The sequence below is a fragment of the Phialemonium atrogriseum genome, assembly GCF_030411735.1.
Source record: "Phialemonium atrogriseum strain 8032-3 unplaced genomic scaffold QBC33scaffold_2, whole genome shotgun sequence".
In the NCBI taxonomy this organism is placed as follows: Eukaryota; Fungi; Ascomycota; class Sordariomycetes; order Cephalothecales; family Cephalothecaceae; genus Phialemonium; species Phialemonium atrogriseum.
The window spans coordinates 1838395-1853244 of NW_026848139.1; the positions used below are offsets into that span (position 1 = coordinate 1838395).

General features: G+C 54.7%; 7 protein-coding genes across 7 annotated transcripts; 3 read left to right on the plus strand and 4 right to left on the minus strand.

Annotated features, from left to right (window-relative positions):
- Positions 1 to 150: 150 nt before the first annotated feature.
- QBC33DRAFT_525134 (uncharacterized protein) lies at positions 151 to 678 on the plus strand. The gene has a single exon (XM_060426785.1). It carries the CDS (start codon positions 294 to 296, stop codon positions 648 to 650), a length of 357 nt encoding a protein of 118 aa, XP_060288109.1. The 5' UTR covers positions 151 to 293; the 3' UTR covers positions 651 to 678.
- A 319-nt stretch (positions 679 to 997) lies between these two features.
- QBC33DRAFT_575680 (dienelactone hydrolase) lies at positions 998 to 2037 on the plus strand (the record flags this gene model as incomplete). The annotated part of the gene is made up of 4 exons (XM_060430850.1): positions 998 to 1047; positions 1156 to 1521; positions 1594 to 1612; positions 1696 to 2037. 4 exons carry the CDS (start codon positions 998 to 1000, stop codon positions 2035 to 2037), a joined length of 777 nt encoding a protein of 258 aa, XP_060288110.1.
- Positions 2038 to 3021: 984 nt separating this feature from the next.
- On the plus strand, positions 3022 to 3829 carry QBC33DRAFT_592621 (uncharacterized protein). The gene has a single exon (XM_060431688.1). The coding sequence runs from the start codon at positions 3050 to 3052 to the stop codon at positions 3719 to 3721; it is 672 nt and encodes a 223-aa protein (XP_060288111.1). The 5' UTR covers positions 3022 to 3049; the 3' UTR covers positions 3722 to 3829.
- Positions 3830 to 4017: 188 nt separating this feature from the next.
- On the minus strand, positions 4018 to 6124 carry QBC33DRAFT_592624 (rhamnogalacturonase B; the record flags this gene model as incomplete). The annotated part of the gene is made up of 5 exons (XM_060431689.1): positions 5861 to 6124; positions 5324 to 5756; positions 5082 to 5272; positions 4357 to 5005; positions 4018 to 4233 (listed from the first exon to the last, which is right to left on the minus strand). The coding sequence occupies exons 1-5, from the start codon at positions 5992 to 5994 to the stop codon at positions 4018 to 4020; spliced, it is 1623 nt and encodes a 540-aa protein (XP_060288112.1). The 5' UTR covers positions 5995 to 6124.
- Positions 6125 to 6610: 486 nt separating this feature from the next.
- On the minus strand, positions 6611 to 8548 carry QBC33DRAFT_592628 (uncharacterized protein). Its single transcript, XM_060431690.1, has one exon. The coding sequence runs from the start codon at positions 8061 to 8063 to the stop codon at positions 6954 to 6956; it is 1110 nt and encodes a 369-aa protein (XP_060288113.1). The 5' UTR covers positions 8064 to 8548; the 3' UTR covers positions 6611 to 6953.
- A 245-nt stretch (positions 8549 to 8793) lies between these two features.
- Positions 8794 to 11622, minus strand: QBC33DRAFT_525140 (uncharacterized protein). Its single transcript, XM_060426786.1, has 6 exons — positions 11133 to 11622; positions 10538 to 11079; positions 10042 to 10484; positions 9884 to 9987; positions 9676 to 9829; positions 8794 to 9625 (listed from the first exon to the last, which is right to left on the minus strand). The coding sequence occupies exons 1-6, from the start codon at positions 11531 to 11533 to the stop codon at positions 9056 to 9058; spliced, it is 2214 nt and encodes a 737-aa protein (XP_060288114.1). The 5' UTR covers positions 11534 to 11622; the 3' UTR covers positions 8794 to 9055.
- A 147-nt stretch (positions 11623 to 11769) lies between these two features.
- Positions 11770 to 12881, minus strand: QBC33DRAFT_171093 (Alpha/Beta hydrolase protein). The gene has a single exon (XM_060422325.1). It carries the CDS (start codon positions 12640 to 12642, stop codon positions 11821 to 11823), a length of 822 nt encoding a protein of 273 aa, XP_060288115.1. The 5' UTR covers positions 12643 to 12881; the 3' UTR covers positions 11770 to 11820.
- Positions 12882 to 14850: the final 1969 nt, after the last annotated feature.

Here is a 14850-nt window from a genome sequence, read left to right on the forward strand (position 1 = left end):
ATCTGGCCAAAGTACAGCAGTCACTCAAAGCCCAAGCCAGGGATGCCCCCGGAGGAAAGCGCGAGATCGCCTTCGCGCCGGCATCGACCGCAGAGGACGAAGCAATTGTTGCCCGTTTAACTGGCCTGATCAACACCGCCTACGCGACGGAGGAGGGTGGTTTCTGGAGCGATGGCTTCGTCCGCACATCAACCGACGAGGTCCGCCAGTACATCCGGGCCGGCGAGCTTGCTATTGCATGGCGACAGCCAAACTCCCCCTCGCAGCCGCCGTCCTCCGAGCCACCCGATATAATGGGCTGCGTCCGCACGCTGCTCCTCGACGCTCGGACGGGCGAGTTTGGGCTGCTGGTGTGTGACCCGGCGTTTCGTGGCTCCGGCATCGGGCGGGACCTGTTGCGATTTGCCGAAGACAGCATCAGAAAGCGTGGTGGTGGCGTCATGCAGCTGGAGCTGCTGGTTGGAGATGGCTGGACGCACCCGCTCAAGGAGAGGTTGGGCAAGTGGTATGAGCGGGTTGGCTACAAGTTAGTCCGTACAGGCTCGGTGGCGGAGGCCTTTCCGCGCCTGGCGCCCATGATGGCGCGGCCTTCGCTATTCAGGGTCTACCAGAAAGTGCTGTCCCTGCAGATCGGCAAACCGGAAAGCTGAAAGTGGGCGGAAAATGGAATGCGGAAAGAGAAAACCGTGGAAAACATGGGATTGTGGAAGGATCCTGCTGATTAATGTGACCAATAATAATGGATGACCAATGGATATTACCGACTACGGTACCTACGGGTACCTAATAGGTTGCTCCCTAGTGGGGCTTTGGACGGAGGGGGGGAGGGGCAGAGAGGGGCACCGGCAGGGGCTTCAGGTCGTTGTATAAACTTCAAGGCCCATCCCAGCTCCAGAACTACGAAAACCCATTCGACAATCTTTCTAACCTCGCACCAGAAAAATAGCATAGGAAGATCTCCCTTGAATCGCCAACCTCTCGAGCAATAAATACCACCATGGCCTCGAACCCTCCAGGAAAATGCTGCACCGTCGGCGTCAGGCATGAGTGAGTATCCCGCCCGCAAGCTCCACGAGCCAATTGCACTGCACCGTTCAATTGCCTTCGGAGAAGACAAACTCGCCGCCAACAAGTTTGCTGACCGCCCGTTTCCAGAGGCCAGCCAACAGGCAAGTCGCTCAAAGTCGCCAGCAAGTGGGATGGCTATCTTGCCGTCCCCCCTGCCGACAAGGAGCACAAAGACGTCGCCATCCTGTTCATTCCCGACGTTTTTGGCATCTGGCAGAACAGCCAGCTCATTGCCGACCAGCTCGCCGCCAATGGCTACCGCACTCTCATAATTGACGTCCTCAATGGCGACCCAATCGAGCTCGATATGCCCAAAAACTTCGACTTCATGAAGTGGCTCACCCAGGGCTCCGACGGGAAGAACCCCCATACCAAGGAGGCCGTCGACCCCATCGTCGAGGCCGGCATCCAGGAGCTGAAGAGCCAGGGCGCGAAGAAGATTGGCGCCGTAGGGTACGGGATCCCACATGACCAACACCTGCTCGGCGAAGTTTCTGCTAATCTTAACCCTAACCCTACCTGAAGATACTGCTTTGGTGGAAAGGTAAAAACACCCCCCTCCCCACTTTCCCCCAGGGGCTGGCAAAAGGGCTGACTCTTCTTCTTCTTCTTACCCCCGCACACCAGTACGTCGTCCGCCACTACAAGTCCGGAATCGATGTGGGCTATGTCGCCCATCCGTCCTTCGTCGACGAGGAGGAGCTCGAGGCCATCACGGGCCCGCTCTCCATCTCGGCGGCCGAGACGGACAGCATCTTCCCCGCCGAGAAGCGACACAAGTCGGAGGAGATCCTCCAGAAGGTTGGCCATCCCTACCAGATCAACCTCTTTTCGGGTGTCACGCACGGCTTCGCTGTCAGGTGCGACCTGAGCATCCGGGCCCACCGCTGGGCCAAGGAGCAGGCGTTCGTGCAGGCTGTCCAGTGGTTCGATGAGCACCTGGCTGGAGAGGCTGGGGCGAAGCTCTGATCAGCCTAACGAGGTGTCGTTCACGCTTAGTCTGAGCGTCGAACCGAGCACATAGTAGACTAGGGACTCCCCGTTCAAGAGCCAGGAGGGGCAGGCATTGTCCACCGGGCTCTCGGGTGTACGGAATAGACGATCTCTCGCCACGAGCCTGCCTAACAGGCTTGTAAAATCACACAAGCTCCCTTGTTCAGTTTGGGTTGGTAGTGATACAACTGTTTGCTACAAACAATTGCTCAGCAGGGCGATATCAGGTACATTATTTGGGCAGATGGAATCCTCCTGAAACTCTGGTACTTAATCCCACAGGTTGCATTGATCTAGAGGCCATTGTTCAAAATTATATGTCTAAACATGCTTATAAAATCGCTGCCGTGTCGATATATACCACTAGAGTACTCTGGCATCAACTGGAAAATTTGGCTGCGTTAATCACTTGTTTGGAAGGGGCGAATGATGATCAATGTGATCAACCATCAAGGGAATGAAGGTATTCTACGTACTTGATTCTGTTGCAGAGTGGGTTTTCAGTCAACTATGTATATTCACCATGCCAACATAAAGAACCTAATAAAACCACAACGTCTTGAACAAACATGCCACGAGACCAAGACAAAGGGTTGTGAAGAAACCACAGGTTGTCCATTGACAGCCGCGCTAGGCCATTCAAATTGAACGTAAAGGACTCGGCCCCATTGACCTCGTGTAGGTAGGGGCATTGTTCGATTTCAACTTCACCGGCAGGCACATTGCTTTGTAGGTTGTCCTGAGGACAATCTACCATCTTCTATTTTAGTCCCACAACTTCAAGAGAGTTCCGTCAATACTATTCTGTCTGAAACCTACCTTGGATATTCGGGTATAAATTGGTGCAGAATCCCCAGTCCCCAACGTCTAGCTACCCGGAATCAACACCATCGACACTCTTAAGCTTAAGCAAACCACTACATCTCACAGCTAGGCCTCATCAACAACTTAACGGATCATCTCGACGATAAACCACCAATCTTCCACGATGTCATCCACCACGTCTTCCACGATGTCTTCCACGATGTCTTCCACGATGTCTTCCACCATGACTTCCACCAAGTCAACCCCCCCCTCATCAGTCTGTTCCACCAGAGAAGTGACCCTAACCGGCCGCATCCGCGGCCTGCCCAACCCCAAGCGCCACGAGCTCCTAACCAGAGACTACGGCTCCATCGCCGTCCGCGGCCCGGACGGCAAGATCCAGATCCTCAAGCCCGACGTCCCGCTCAAGCTCGTCCTCCACCTCGCCCCGAAGCTGCGCGGCTACTGGGTGCGCACCACCACCCGCGGCGACCTGGTCCTCTTCGACCATAACCTCCGCAACCTGCCCGTCGCGCGCCTGCGCGCCGACGCCGTGCACCGCGTCGTCGACGGCATGGTGGACCACGTGCGCGACGGGACGCCGCACGCCGTGCCGTTCGCGGGAGATGTCGAGGGCATGATTGGGGTTTTCTATGCGCTGCGCGTGTTTGGCATGGCGGGGACGGCGGACCAGTTTCGGGCGCAGATTGGAAGGATGCTGCGACGGAAGTTTGGGCGGATGCGCAGGGATAAGGGTGGGTTCCGTGGGTACCTTGAGTCGCTGGATGGGATGTGCGACCCGAAGGATGCGTTGCTGGACGAGGGGTATGAGTGCCTTTATCAGAAGAAGCGTTAGGGGGAGGAGAGGATGGATATCTTTTTTGGGGTGATTTGTGCTCGACAAGAGGAGTTGGGATAAGACTCGTCGGAGGAAAGGGACTCTTGTGGTTGGATCATTTGCACGGGTAGCCCTCTTGCATCCCAGGGAATAATAGAGAATGTCGCCCCCTTCCTCGTAGATCGTACTTGTGTATCGAGCCATGAACTGGAAACTGCACTGATGAATAATCATGGATATCAGAATAGAACGAAACCAGCCTCTCATTTAAGTAATGCATCGACCTAATGCCGTCTGCTTGGCGCAACTTGTTCTCAGGTCTTAGGACTGTCAGCACCGGCCCGCCCCTGCAACTCGACCGCGTCAACAATATAATTCGCGCTGAGGAACTCCTGGTCCCCCGACCCGGACACCCCGAGCGTTAGTGTGTTGTCGCCCTCGCGGAGCGCGCTGGCCGGGACGTCCCAGGTATACACTTCACCGTAGCCCCGGTAGGCGCCACGAGTGACGCCGCGGGAATCGATCAGTTTCTAAGAAGTCTTGTCAGCCCAGTTGACTCTTTCGAATGTAGGTGTGCTGAGGAGAAACGGAGGGGGTATAGGGGAGTCACGGCGAGAAAAATCAACAACAGAAAGAAAGAAGTCCAACCATACCGGCGCCCCCGGATCCTTCCCCGTCCACCCACCAATCTTGACAGACGGCCTCCCCCCCTTAAATGACAGCGTCGTGCCGACCCGCAGCACCGCCGCCGCTACCTGATCAGCCGCCAACCGGAACGTCACCTCAACAGTCCCGCCCTCCTTAGAAAACAGCGCCATGGGGAAGTCCTCCGCGGGCTTCGACGTCCCAACGACATACTTCCCTCCCCAGGCGCCCATCCGCACATCGGCCGGGTGCATGCGCTCAATCTTATCACCATTGCGCAGTTCCATTGGCCTCCCGTCGAAGTCGCCGATGCGCCAGACGACGTCCGGCTTCGGCTCCGTGGACGCGACGTCCCACGTCACGTCTGCGCCGGCCGTGACGGTCACGGTGCCGTTGGCGACGGGGAACTCGCCGCGGTACATGGTCGCCGTGTAGGTGCCGGGCTTCATGGGCGGGGAGGCGTATCTCCCGTCTGCAGATGCCTTGGCCCAGTACTGTGCCGCCGTGTTGTGCCAGTGGAGGACTGTCTCGAAGGTGGGCGGGATGCCGGTTGCTGCGCCGGAGACGGTGCCGCGGCTGGTGCGGGGGACGTAACCTTGTACGGAGAGCTCGTCGAAGAAGGTTGTGTCGAGGTCGCCGGAGGGTTGGGAGCCGTTGCTGTTTGGGGGTTAGTGCTGGGAACCTGCCCCTTCGGTCTGGATGCGAAGGGAGAGGATGTGTTACAGAGGCTTACGTGAACTTCATGGCGTAGGGTCCCATGAGACCGAATCGCCAGGGCTCCGTGCGGACATGGCCGCTGTTCATGTACCAGTATAGTTCCTGGTCGTCTCCGCTCTGGGTGTTGATGTCCCTCATGAAAGGGCCGCCAGAGGAGGTTTCGTATGCAACTCCTGGCATGATCATCCATATACCCACATCCTTGATCTAGTGTCAATAACTGGAATCTCGTTCACGATGGTTCATAGGGTTGCTCACCTTGCCGGTCACGCCGTGGACCTGGTCGTCGATGAACCGATCCGCGGTGTACATCTTACAGCGCGTCTGGCCGTTGGGGCATTTGAAGGTGTCCTTGCCCTCAAACGCAGTGCACCCGTCAAGAACCCCGGCATCGCCGTGCCAGCCGTTGGGAACGGCCGAGCGACGGAGCCGTGCGAGCCACCGAAGCTCTCCGGGGTCGACCTCGCCGGTGATATAGGTTGCCATGTATATGGTTGGGTCGTCGGGCTTTGCGACGTAGTAATGGGTGACCGGCTGGGAGCCCCCCGCCTTCACGGTGATCTTGACGTAGTCACCTATGGTCTCCGCTGATACCTGCGAGGTTCCCAGACCTGAGTTGATCTGGGACATTTTGGACGTCCCCTGGTACTGGACCCCATTGTACTGAAGGCTGGTGATGTCTCCATTGCTCCTGTTTCAGCTACGCAGTTAGTCTTGTCTTTTGAAGACCTCCGCTCAGTGCAGGAATTAATGCCCCAAACGAAGTGTTTGACTCTTCTCAGGAATGACAAATACCTGCTGACATCAAAAACCAAACCGGCGTTGGTGTCAACGCTGTAGGATTTTGTAGTGGTAGTAAGGCCGAATTTTGCCTCAGCTGAGGTCCCCAGCCAAGCCACCAGGACACTGCTCAAAATGGCAAGTCGCATGATGGTTTTGTCCTCAAAACCCGAGATCTCAATGTATATAGAGTTGAACTACAAGTATCTGCACATTAGAAATCATCGCAGTGGCTCTTATGTGAAGATAGGGTGGGATTTGGTCGTCGTGCTCCGTCCCTAACCCGGATAAAGTTTCCGTCTCAATTTGAGGGTTAATGTTGGCCATTAAGGGCATACGCGCACCATCGAGAGGAGCCAAAGAGACGCCTCACTCCCCACCACTCCGTAACGGAAGCTTGGCCGCCGTAATTAATTCATATCGGGGTTGGGATTTCCCACCTCTCGGGGCCAGACAAGACCTAGGAGAAGGGGCGTACGTTTACTTAACCTAAGCGCAAGAAATCACACTGAATGGAAACAACCCGGTGCTGGCTTGATTAGATTTAAAGAGTAGGGTGCTGTTGTCTCGGACAAGAAGTAACCCCTGTGATAGCTTCAGCCCAGCCTGAAGTGGTGATGTTACCCCAGGAAACTGATAGTACTCCAGACAGATTTAATTTATAGAGAGCAAGAAGACTGCTGGAATGAAATAGTCACAGAGGTAGAGTGTATGGAATTATCGAAAGACCGATTAAGTACCCAATCCATGTCTGCAGATAGGAGTAAATCAATCAGAGTAAAGTTCACATTTTGCTGAGTTGGTGCAATTGTCTAAGATGGTTGGTGACCCTTGAAGCTGACATGGAATCCCGAGTTTCACAACGGTATCTGCTTGAATAGGCTCTCCTGAAATGTTACACTAAAGAGTGGGTTTGAACTTGGGCAAATCGCTGCTGGCAATCTTGTCCTTCCGGGCCTCCAGCTTGCCAAAGCCTCAGTCGTAGCTGAAGAACCAACCTGAAAACCACCCTCTGCATTCAGCGGCCAGCCCGCAACGACATCGCCGGAGAGCTCGGTCGCTGCCATCCTCGTCACATGCAGGCCACGCATGGCCCGGCGAAGCCCCGTCACAGCTTCAGTACAGCTCGGCCGATAACCTCGTTCCTCTCCATCCTCTTGTATATGTCGACGATGTCTTCCATCCCGTGCACCACCACGTCCGGCTTGACAAGCCCGCGGACAACGTAATCAAGCGCCTCAGCTATATCAGCCCGCGTGCCGACCATAGACCCGCGGATAGACACATCACGGTGCATCAGCAGCCCAGGCGGGACCGCCATCCTAACATCCTCATGAGGGATGCCCACACACACAACACACCCCTGGCAAGCGACATAGCTCAGCGCCTCATTATACGTCTTCTCCGCCGGCGCAAGCACAAGCACCGCCTTGGCGCCTTCGCCGCCCGTGATCTCCAGCACCTTGGCCGCCACGCCGCCGTCGAGGTAGTCGACAAAGGCCGCGGCGCCGTGGCGCAGCGTGGCGGCGCGCTTCTGCTCGCCCGCGTCGATGGCCACCACGCGCATCCCCATCGCCGCCGCGTACTGCACCGCGAAGATGCCCAGCCCGCCGCCCGCCCCCGCCACGGCAACCCAGTCGCCGGCGCGCGCGCCGGATTTCTTGAGCGCCTTGTAGGCCGTGACGCCGCCGCAGAGGACGGGGGCGAGGAGCGCATCGTCGTCGATGGCTTGGGGGGAGGTGGAGGTGGAGGCGGGTTTCCCCTCGGGCAGCGGGACCAGGTACGAGGCGTACACGGCGATGTACTGCTGGTAGGTGCCGTTGCACTGCAGGCCGTGGAAGCCCGTGTTGGGACACATGACCTCGCCGTCGGGCAGGAGGCAGATGGAGCATGTGGTGCAGGGCCGGCGGATCAGCGGGACGCCGACCCGAGCACCCAGCGCCGGCGCCGTGGTCGGGTCGGTGTCCGGGTGGTAGGCTAGGACGCGGCCGACGCCCTCGTGGCCCGGCACGTCGCACGTTATCTTGCGGTCCCAGCTGCCGTTGATGCCGGATAGGTCCGAGTGGCACACGCCCGTGTATGACAGGCGGACTAGGGCCTGGCCTGCCTCTAGGGTCGGCACCGGGTAGGAGTGGTCGACCTCCATCTTCCAATCCTTCCCAGCGTGCTTGACGACGACGGCGCTCTGCGTCGACGGTGGTGAAGTGGGGGTGGCCATGGTTGGCGATGGTGGCGATGGTTAGGGGAGGGAGGCGTTGGGGTAAGATTAGGTTGTGCCGGGGCGCGGTGCGTGTAGGTGTGCATGTGTATGTGTGCCCTCCCACGGGGTGGGAGACTTCATATACAGTCCCACCATCATCCCCAAGAGCCGATGTTGTGCCGCTTCCACAAACATGATGGGTGGAGTGCAGGGCGCGTGCGGAGGCGGCGGTCCACTCGTCCTCGTTTAACCCCTGCCTCGGCTTCCAGTCCGGCCAGATCCGGACTGCCGGATGCTGTTGAACTTGGCATTGCTAGTGACATCGTGGGTAGCATTCTTGCTTGCTAGGGCACGGCTTGAGGAGTTTGTGCACCTCCCTCTTCGACAGCCTGTTCATGGGATAGATGGGAGCTAGGAGAGGAGGGCTGCGAGTTAATAAGGGTCTACTCGACATCAACTTGCCCGAACCGACATCGTGGTTGTAACTACAAGATGAAGTCCGGATGGACCCCGCACCCAGGAAATCGGCTAGCCAGGCAGCTAGCAGCTAGGGTACCTGATTCAACTAGCGACGCATCCCCACCATGGGATTTACGATAGTGTGGATGTGGCACTAGGACAAATGTTTCGCCATGTTGTTTCGCGACACCCGACGTGACGGGACGGGGGGCAGAATATCGGTTCCTTTTCTAGTGATCGATCTAGATGTTGACGATTATCGAGAACACGCCCTCGAGACCCCCCTTAAGCCCCTAAAAGTGGATGGAAGTTCCGGTTCTATACAATTTGAACGCAGTTTGAAAGTCCTTACCCAAAGGCGGCAATGACAGCAAGGATTATCCAAGAGAAGTTACGGGATGCTTGTTAGCCTCGACTTTTGCTCCTCAACATCCCAGTCTAGACCAGGCCCAACTGTGAAAGAAAGTAAGACGCGTGGGGAGACTTGTTTGCCCTGTAGCCCTCTATATCAAATACAAAAACAAAATCCGTAATGCCTTTCCTCTCTAAACCTAATCGTCCGCGTCCTCGACTTCGAAGACACGGCTCTCTCTATCCTCGTCCCAGTAAGGACACAAATGTTGCCGTCCTTCCCAGAGCTTCTCAAAAATGCGTCGAGGGTAGTCTCTTGTGTATCGTGCTCTCCGCGGGTAGTGCCGGCGGAATTCGGAGACTTGATAACCGCAGGCAGCCAACACACTGTCCCACAAGTCCCCGGGATAGCTGCCTGAATCGACCGAGAGCCCTTGGTATGCTGTTTTAGATACCGAACGTCCCCAGTCGTCCTCAGCACGAACATCGGCACCTGATCTGACAAGCACGGCCAGAGCAGCAAACTCTTCTTCCAAGCGATTCGGACCCTTAGTTGCCCTAATGGCTAGGTGAAGGCATGATCTGCCATACGTATCCACTGCATGGACATTGGCGCCGCGTTGTAGTAAGAGAGCAATGACATCCCTAGAGTAGCCATCTCCAAGCCCCATGCAGTGCCGAAGCAAGGGCGTGCTCCTTTCTCTCATTACATCGCAGGTCTCTATGTCGATAAAGTAACTGCCAATGTCTAAGAAGGCTTTTATTGAGCCCTGGAAGCTGGTCAGTTCAATTTGTGATTAATTGGACGAGTTCAACTTACCGGAGAGCCGAAGTCTATGATATTTTCGAAAGAAGAGAAAGGAATGCCATCTATTTCGGTTTTTATTGAAGGATCCGCTCCAGCCCCAAGAATGAGTTTTCGGCACTGGATGATATTGACGTTGTCGCTGTAAAACTGGCCATTGAGTAGAGAACTGCTTCGGTCAAATGAAAGTTCAACATGTCAAGAACGAGACGTGGACTCTTACACACGCAATTCTCCTTTCCCATCCCACGACGCCGGCGCAATATGGTCTACGTCGAGACCACATTCAATTAAGAACTTACAGATATCTGGTTGCTCCGTCGCATACTGGCCAATGTTAGCGTCGGCCCCTCTTTGGGGAGATCGTTGACTACGACTTACAGACAGTAATGACCTCCCATGCTCATCATGGTCTCTGACAGATGCCATCCCTTGTGCGAAAGATCTCCGAAGGCCATCTAGATCGCCGATTTCGACTAGAGAAAACACTTCCGAGTCTCTGGGTCGTACTCGGTTAACGGATATGCTAGGGATTGTCAACAAATTTCCCTTCATTAGCTCGCTCTGACGAATAGACATTGCCAGCATTCTCTTCTGTATGGACCCTTTTGACGGGAAGAAGGTCAATGTCGCTGAGAAGTTCCTGGCATCCGCTTCTTGCGTTTCGTCAGAATCACCAGCGCAGCTTCTCGTGGTACCTTCTCGAAATCGATGTCTCCATTCTGTCGTAGAAATGGCTAAGCGGCCAGCGCCGATATCGAATTCCCTCCGCTGCCGCTGTTGCCGAAGAAGGCGGATACCGGCAGGAAGCGCCTTCTTTTGGACTGTTTTTTTATCAGATTTCATCATTTTCTCTCATGGTAAGATCCCTACTGACCTCCTTCATTGATGGATAATCTGGTCGAGGACATGAGGTGGCGGGATACGCGTCGAATGTCTCTTGAAAGCTCGCCTCGCCGGTCAGAGTCTTCTGGGTCGAGAACCCCGCGGATAGGCTGGAGCTGGTCAGATTTGGCATAGCTGAGAAGTTTCTCCAGCTTTTCCATAATGTCGTCGGCGTCATCGGACCTGATGGTTCGCTCGTTGTCGCCGATAAGCACGCACAGTTCGTTGATTGTTTCACTCAGCTGGTTGCAGACATTGCTCTCCACATCTCCGCCATCTGTTGTCTCTTCTACCACAAGGTCTTCGTCCGATATTTCAACCACAGCAGGTTGGTTGGTTGGTTGGGTTGGTGTCTGTGCTTGTAGTTGGCGGAGGATCTGCAGCATTGTGTCCATTTGGGACTGCAGGGCAGGTGGGACTTCGTTGCCGCCACTACTGCTGGAACCATCTTCCTGTAAGGCAGCTCTATCTTGCCGCTTGGCAACATCAGTTTTGAGCAAGAGAATCTGGTCTCGGCATTCAATTACGACGTCTCTGTCGTCCGGGGTTAGATCTCGACACTGGAAACGACCCCTCACTGCACTTACTTCTGCTGGACGATCAGTCGCAGACTGAGAGCAGATGAATGGCTGCTGAGGACCTTATTCATGCGGTCGAAGTCTTTCTCGCTGAGCGCAGCCTTGATGCGCTTCCAGATCTTCCCACCGCGTTTCTCCGACGGTGAGATGTGGAGCCTCGCCAACTTGTTCGCGATAGCATCAACGTCGTCGGCGCATTGCTTCAGCTGAGCTTCTCCATCTAGATCGGTGAGGGATTGTTGGCGCTGGAGCTGCTTGACGATGGAGCGGAGCTGGCCGACGCTGTTTGCAACTAGCCGCACGTTTTCGGGGCCATCCTTGATGGATGACAATGTCTCGTAGACCAGCTGGAGGGAGTTGAGAATGCCAACAAAGGCAAGTACGCTGGCTCCAGCGCTCAAGGGATCCATTGTCGGGAAGTGGCCTCGGGCCGATCCGAGGCGAATGCACCCGGCCACGGTGAGGAGGAGATGTTGGAAAGGAGGAAAAGACTGCCAACATTTTAATTTAAGGTCTTGACGGCGGTGACACAGCGAAACGCCTCGCTGCCTTATGACTGTGGCAGTGCAAAACGCCTCGTTAATGTGGCAGCTTCATACATGGTAGGTAGAAGCAGATGATTGGCGAGAAATACACAGTGAGGCAGCCAGAATGGGAGAGCTCCCACAAACTCGTTCCCGACTCTCAAGCCACAGCGTTAATCAGAGCTACTCCAGCCCAGCAGCTTTAACATGTCGAAGAAATACGGGAGGAACTCCTCCGTCTCGACTTCGAAACCCTGATGATGCCCCGGCACATCCATCCTCGGGCATCCTAGGATCTTCTCCTGCTCGTACGTCGTCCTAGCGTAGAACGCATCCCCGCTCCTCACCCCCCTCATGAGTCCCACTCTCGTCCCGTTCTCCCTGATCCTCCACAGATTCGGCATGTACGTCGAGATGATGTGGAACTCGTTCTCCCAGAAGTTCCGCAGGTTTTCCGGCTCCAGGGGCGCCGTCGCGGGCACGCCCTCGGCGTCGTACCCGACGAACCGCGTCACGAACTCGGCCGCCGCCGCCTCGCAGCCTTCCGCCTCCTTGAGCTCCATCAGGTGCACCAGCCACTCGTAGACGGCGCTCGCGTCCGGCAGCAGGAGCAAGGTCGGGGCCTCGTGCACGATGAGCTGCGCGACGGCCGAGGGGTGGTCGTGGGCGAACTGGAAGGCGAGCACGCCCCCGAGGCTGTTGCCGAATATGATTGACCTCTCGAAGCCCACGGCCTTGATGATGGCGAGGATGTCTCGGGCCTGCTGCGGTGGGTTGAGGGGCTTGTTGACCACGGCTTTGCTGGCGGACATTTGACGCCTGTCGAAGGTGACGCAGGTGAATCGGTCAGAGAGGGCGGCCATTATCTTGTTGTACTGCTTGCCGTGGCCGTTGCCCCCGGGAATGAAGGTGACCAGGGGGCCGGTGCCCTGGTACCAGTAGTGAAGATCGCAACCTTCATTGTGAACTATTCCTTGGATGGGGTTGAACGACATGATGTTCGAGTGATGGTGGAAGAATTATTGACTCCAAATTTGTCCCCTCTCCGCAGGAAGGAATTTATAATGCGGAAGGATCAGCGGAAGGATCTAGGTTGGATTTTGGAGTCTAGCATATTGAGAGGGGCGAACTAGTTACGGGCTCCGGTCCGTGTTTCCTGGCTCTCAAAGGAACCGAATACGGGTTCAATGATTCTCTATCCCATAGCCATGACTGTCCCAGACTGAACATTTCCAATGCACTCGAATGTTCATAACAATAAGCTGGTATAGCATAAACATCGACAGCCCATCTTCAGGGGCGAGCTGCTGACCCTTCAACCTGTGCCGAGAGATTAGAGACTCAAATGTAGACCGAATCTTGCCCTCAGCCATTGCCATCTTTGTGAGCGGGCCGGTGCCGCTGCTGCTTTACCCAGTGTAGTGGGTGTGCTGGGGCGTGCAAGGTGTTCTCTCAGATCTAGTACAGGGGAAACGATGGGGGAATCGACTTTTTGCTCTGGTTGGATTAAACCCTCAAACGCTTGAAGTGATACATCGTTGACCCCTCAAGTTGTTGGGCCCCTTGACGTCGGCAAGGATTTGACTGCAGAAACGATGGCAGAGACCTGTAAGGGCCACTTTAGACAGTCCTAGCAGGCCAATTTCTGTGGACCCAGTGCGTGTGGAGAGTAGTCTGACAACAACCTTCAGGGCTGCGAGCCGTTGGAACGCAATCCTGCATCTGGATGAGGCGGCCGTCTTTCTGATCGGCGCTCGGACAATCCGAAGCTCAACACCCACGTCCCCGTAATCATTTTTCCGACAACTAGAGCAGTGACGGTATATTATTCTATACTGGTAACTGAGTGCAGTCATTTGACGAAGCAATGGTCGGCAGAATCTATCTTCCGTTGGAACATAAACTATTGGCCAAAGACTCCCGCAAGGCAGCTTCTTCTTGAAGCAGACTGGACAGGGCAAAACCAAATGCGGCAGTCCGGGTTGCGCAAAGATGGTTGGTTGACAGGCTGGGGGACATGGAACTGAATGGCCGAGAGATACAATTGCCACATTTTGTTCGAAACCAGTTCTGACTAGGTATCGCCCAGATTCGAAACACGGTTCATTTGTGGCGAGGTCAATGGCAGAGTATAAAGATACGATTGTGTGCGAAACTCATCTCAAAGACTCTACGGTTGCGCAGAAACAGTTCCAGCGTAATTATCATAGAGCAGGTAGCAGGTGTCATCGAGAATTTAAACCCTTCCTTCTGATGTAAGCACCCTGAGTCCATTTGAATCATGTCTTGGCTCTAGTGTGGCCACTACAGTGTTGAACAAAGTTAAATTGCAGCCCTAGAATAGCGTCACAGAGCTGCTTATTTTGTCATGCTATAATTAGTTTATATATAAGGTTTGAGAGATTTGGCACACTTGTATGCTGCAAAACTTAGGAATTAACAACCTCTTTTCCCGTCTAATCTAGACAAAATCTTAGACATTGTTACTAATTAACAGAAACAACTGCCTTTATAGACACATACCTAACTGTCAACCTATTCCTATCCATATCAAGACAGCCAAGCTATGCTATGCATACTATATATCTTTGGCAGTTTAATAATGCATATGCAGCTTACACTATAATTATTCTCTAGTATTGCCTTTTTTAATCATTCCTATGCTATCTTTATAGATGTGACAAGTCTTTGTGTCTTTCGAACCAACGATTCTAGCGCTGATGACGAACGCTTTGTCGGCGGGATTGAAGTGCGACTGGTGAACAGGATTGCCATTTCTAGATCTAGGTTGGTAGTTCAAGGTCAATATTATTCAGCTAAGGGATATCCACATTTCTGAACGACTTACTTGATGTATACCTCCTTCAGCGTGCCAAGTTTCTGGACGAGACCGTATCAGTGAGATGCCTTGTAAAGTGTCGAGCAGCCGCATGGCGCTGTCTCTCAAATCGGGAGACACTGCTTACTTTCTCAGCACTGCCTCCTGGCTTCGTAAAATTTTGTGCCGCAGTTTTATAAGGCCCAGGCAACTTGTCAATATCGAATCCGAGAAATCGCACGAGGGCCCTAGCCCTAGCAGAAGTACTGAAGAAACGAGACATGGTAGCGCAATTTGTCAAGAAGCAAAGCAAGCACTTGATAGCTCTGAAAAAAGACGACTGTTGCCTTGGGTCACTCCGCCTATCATGAAGGGGACGCACGCC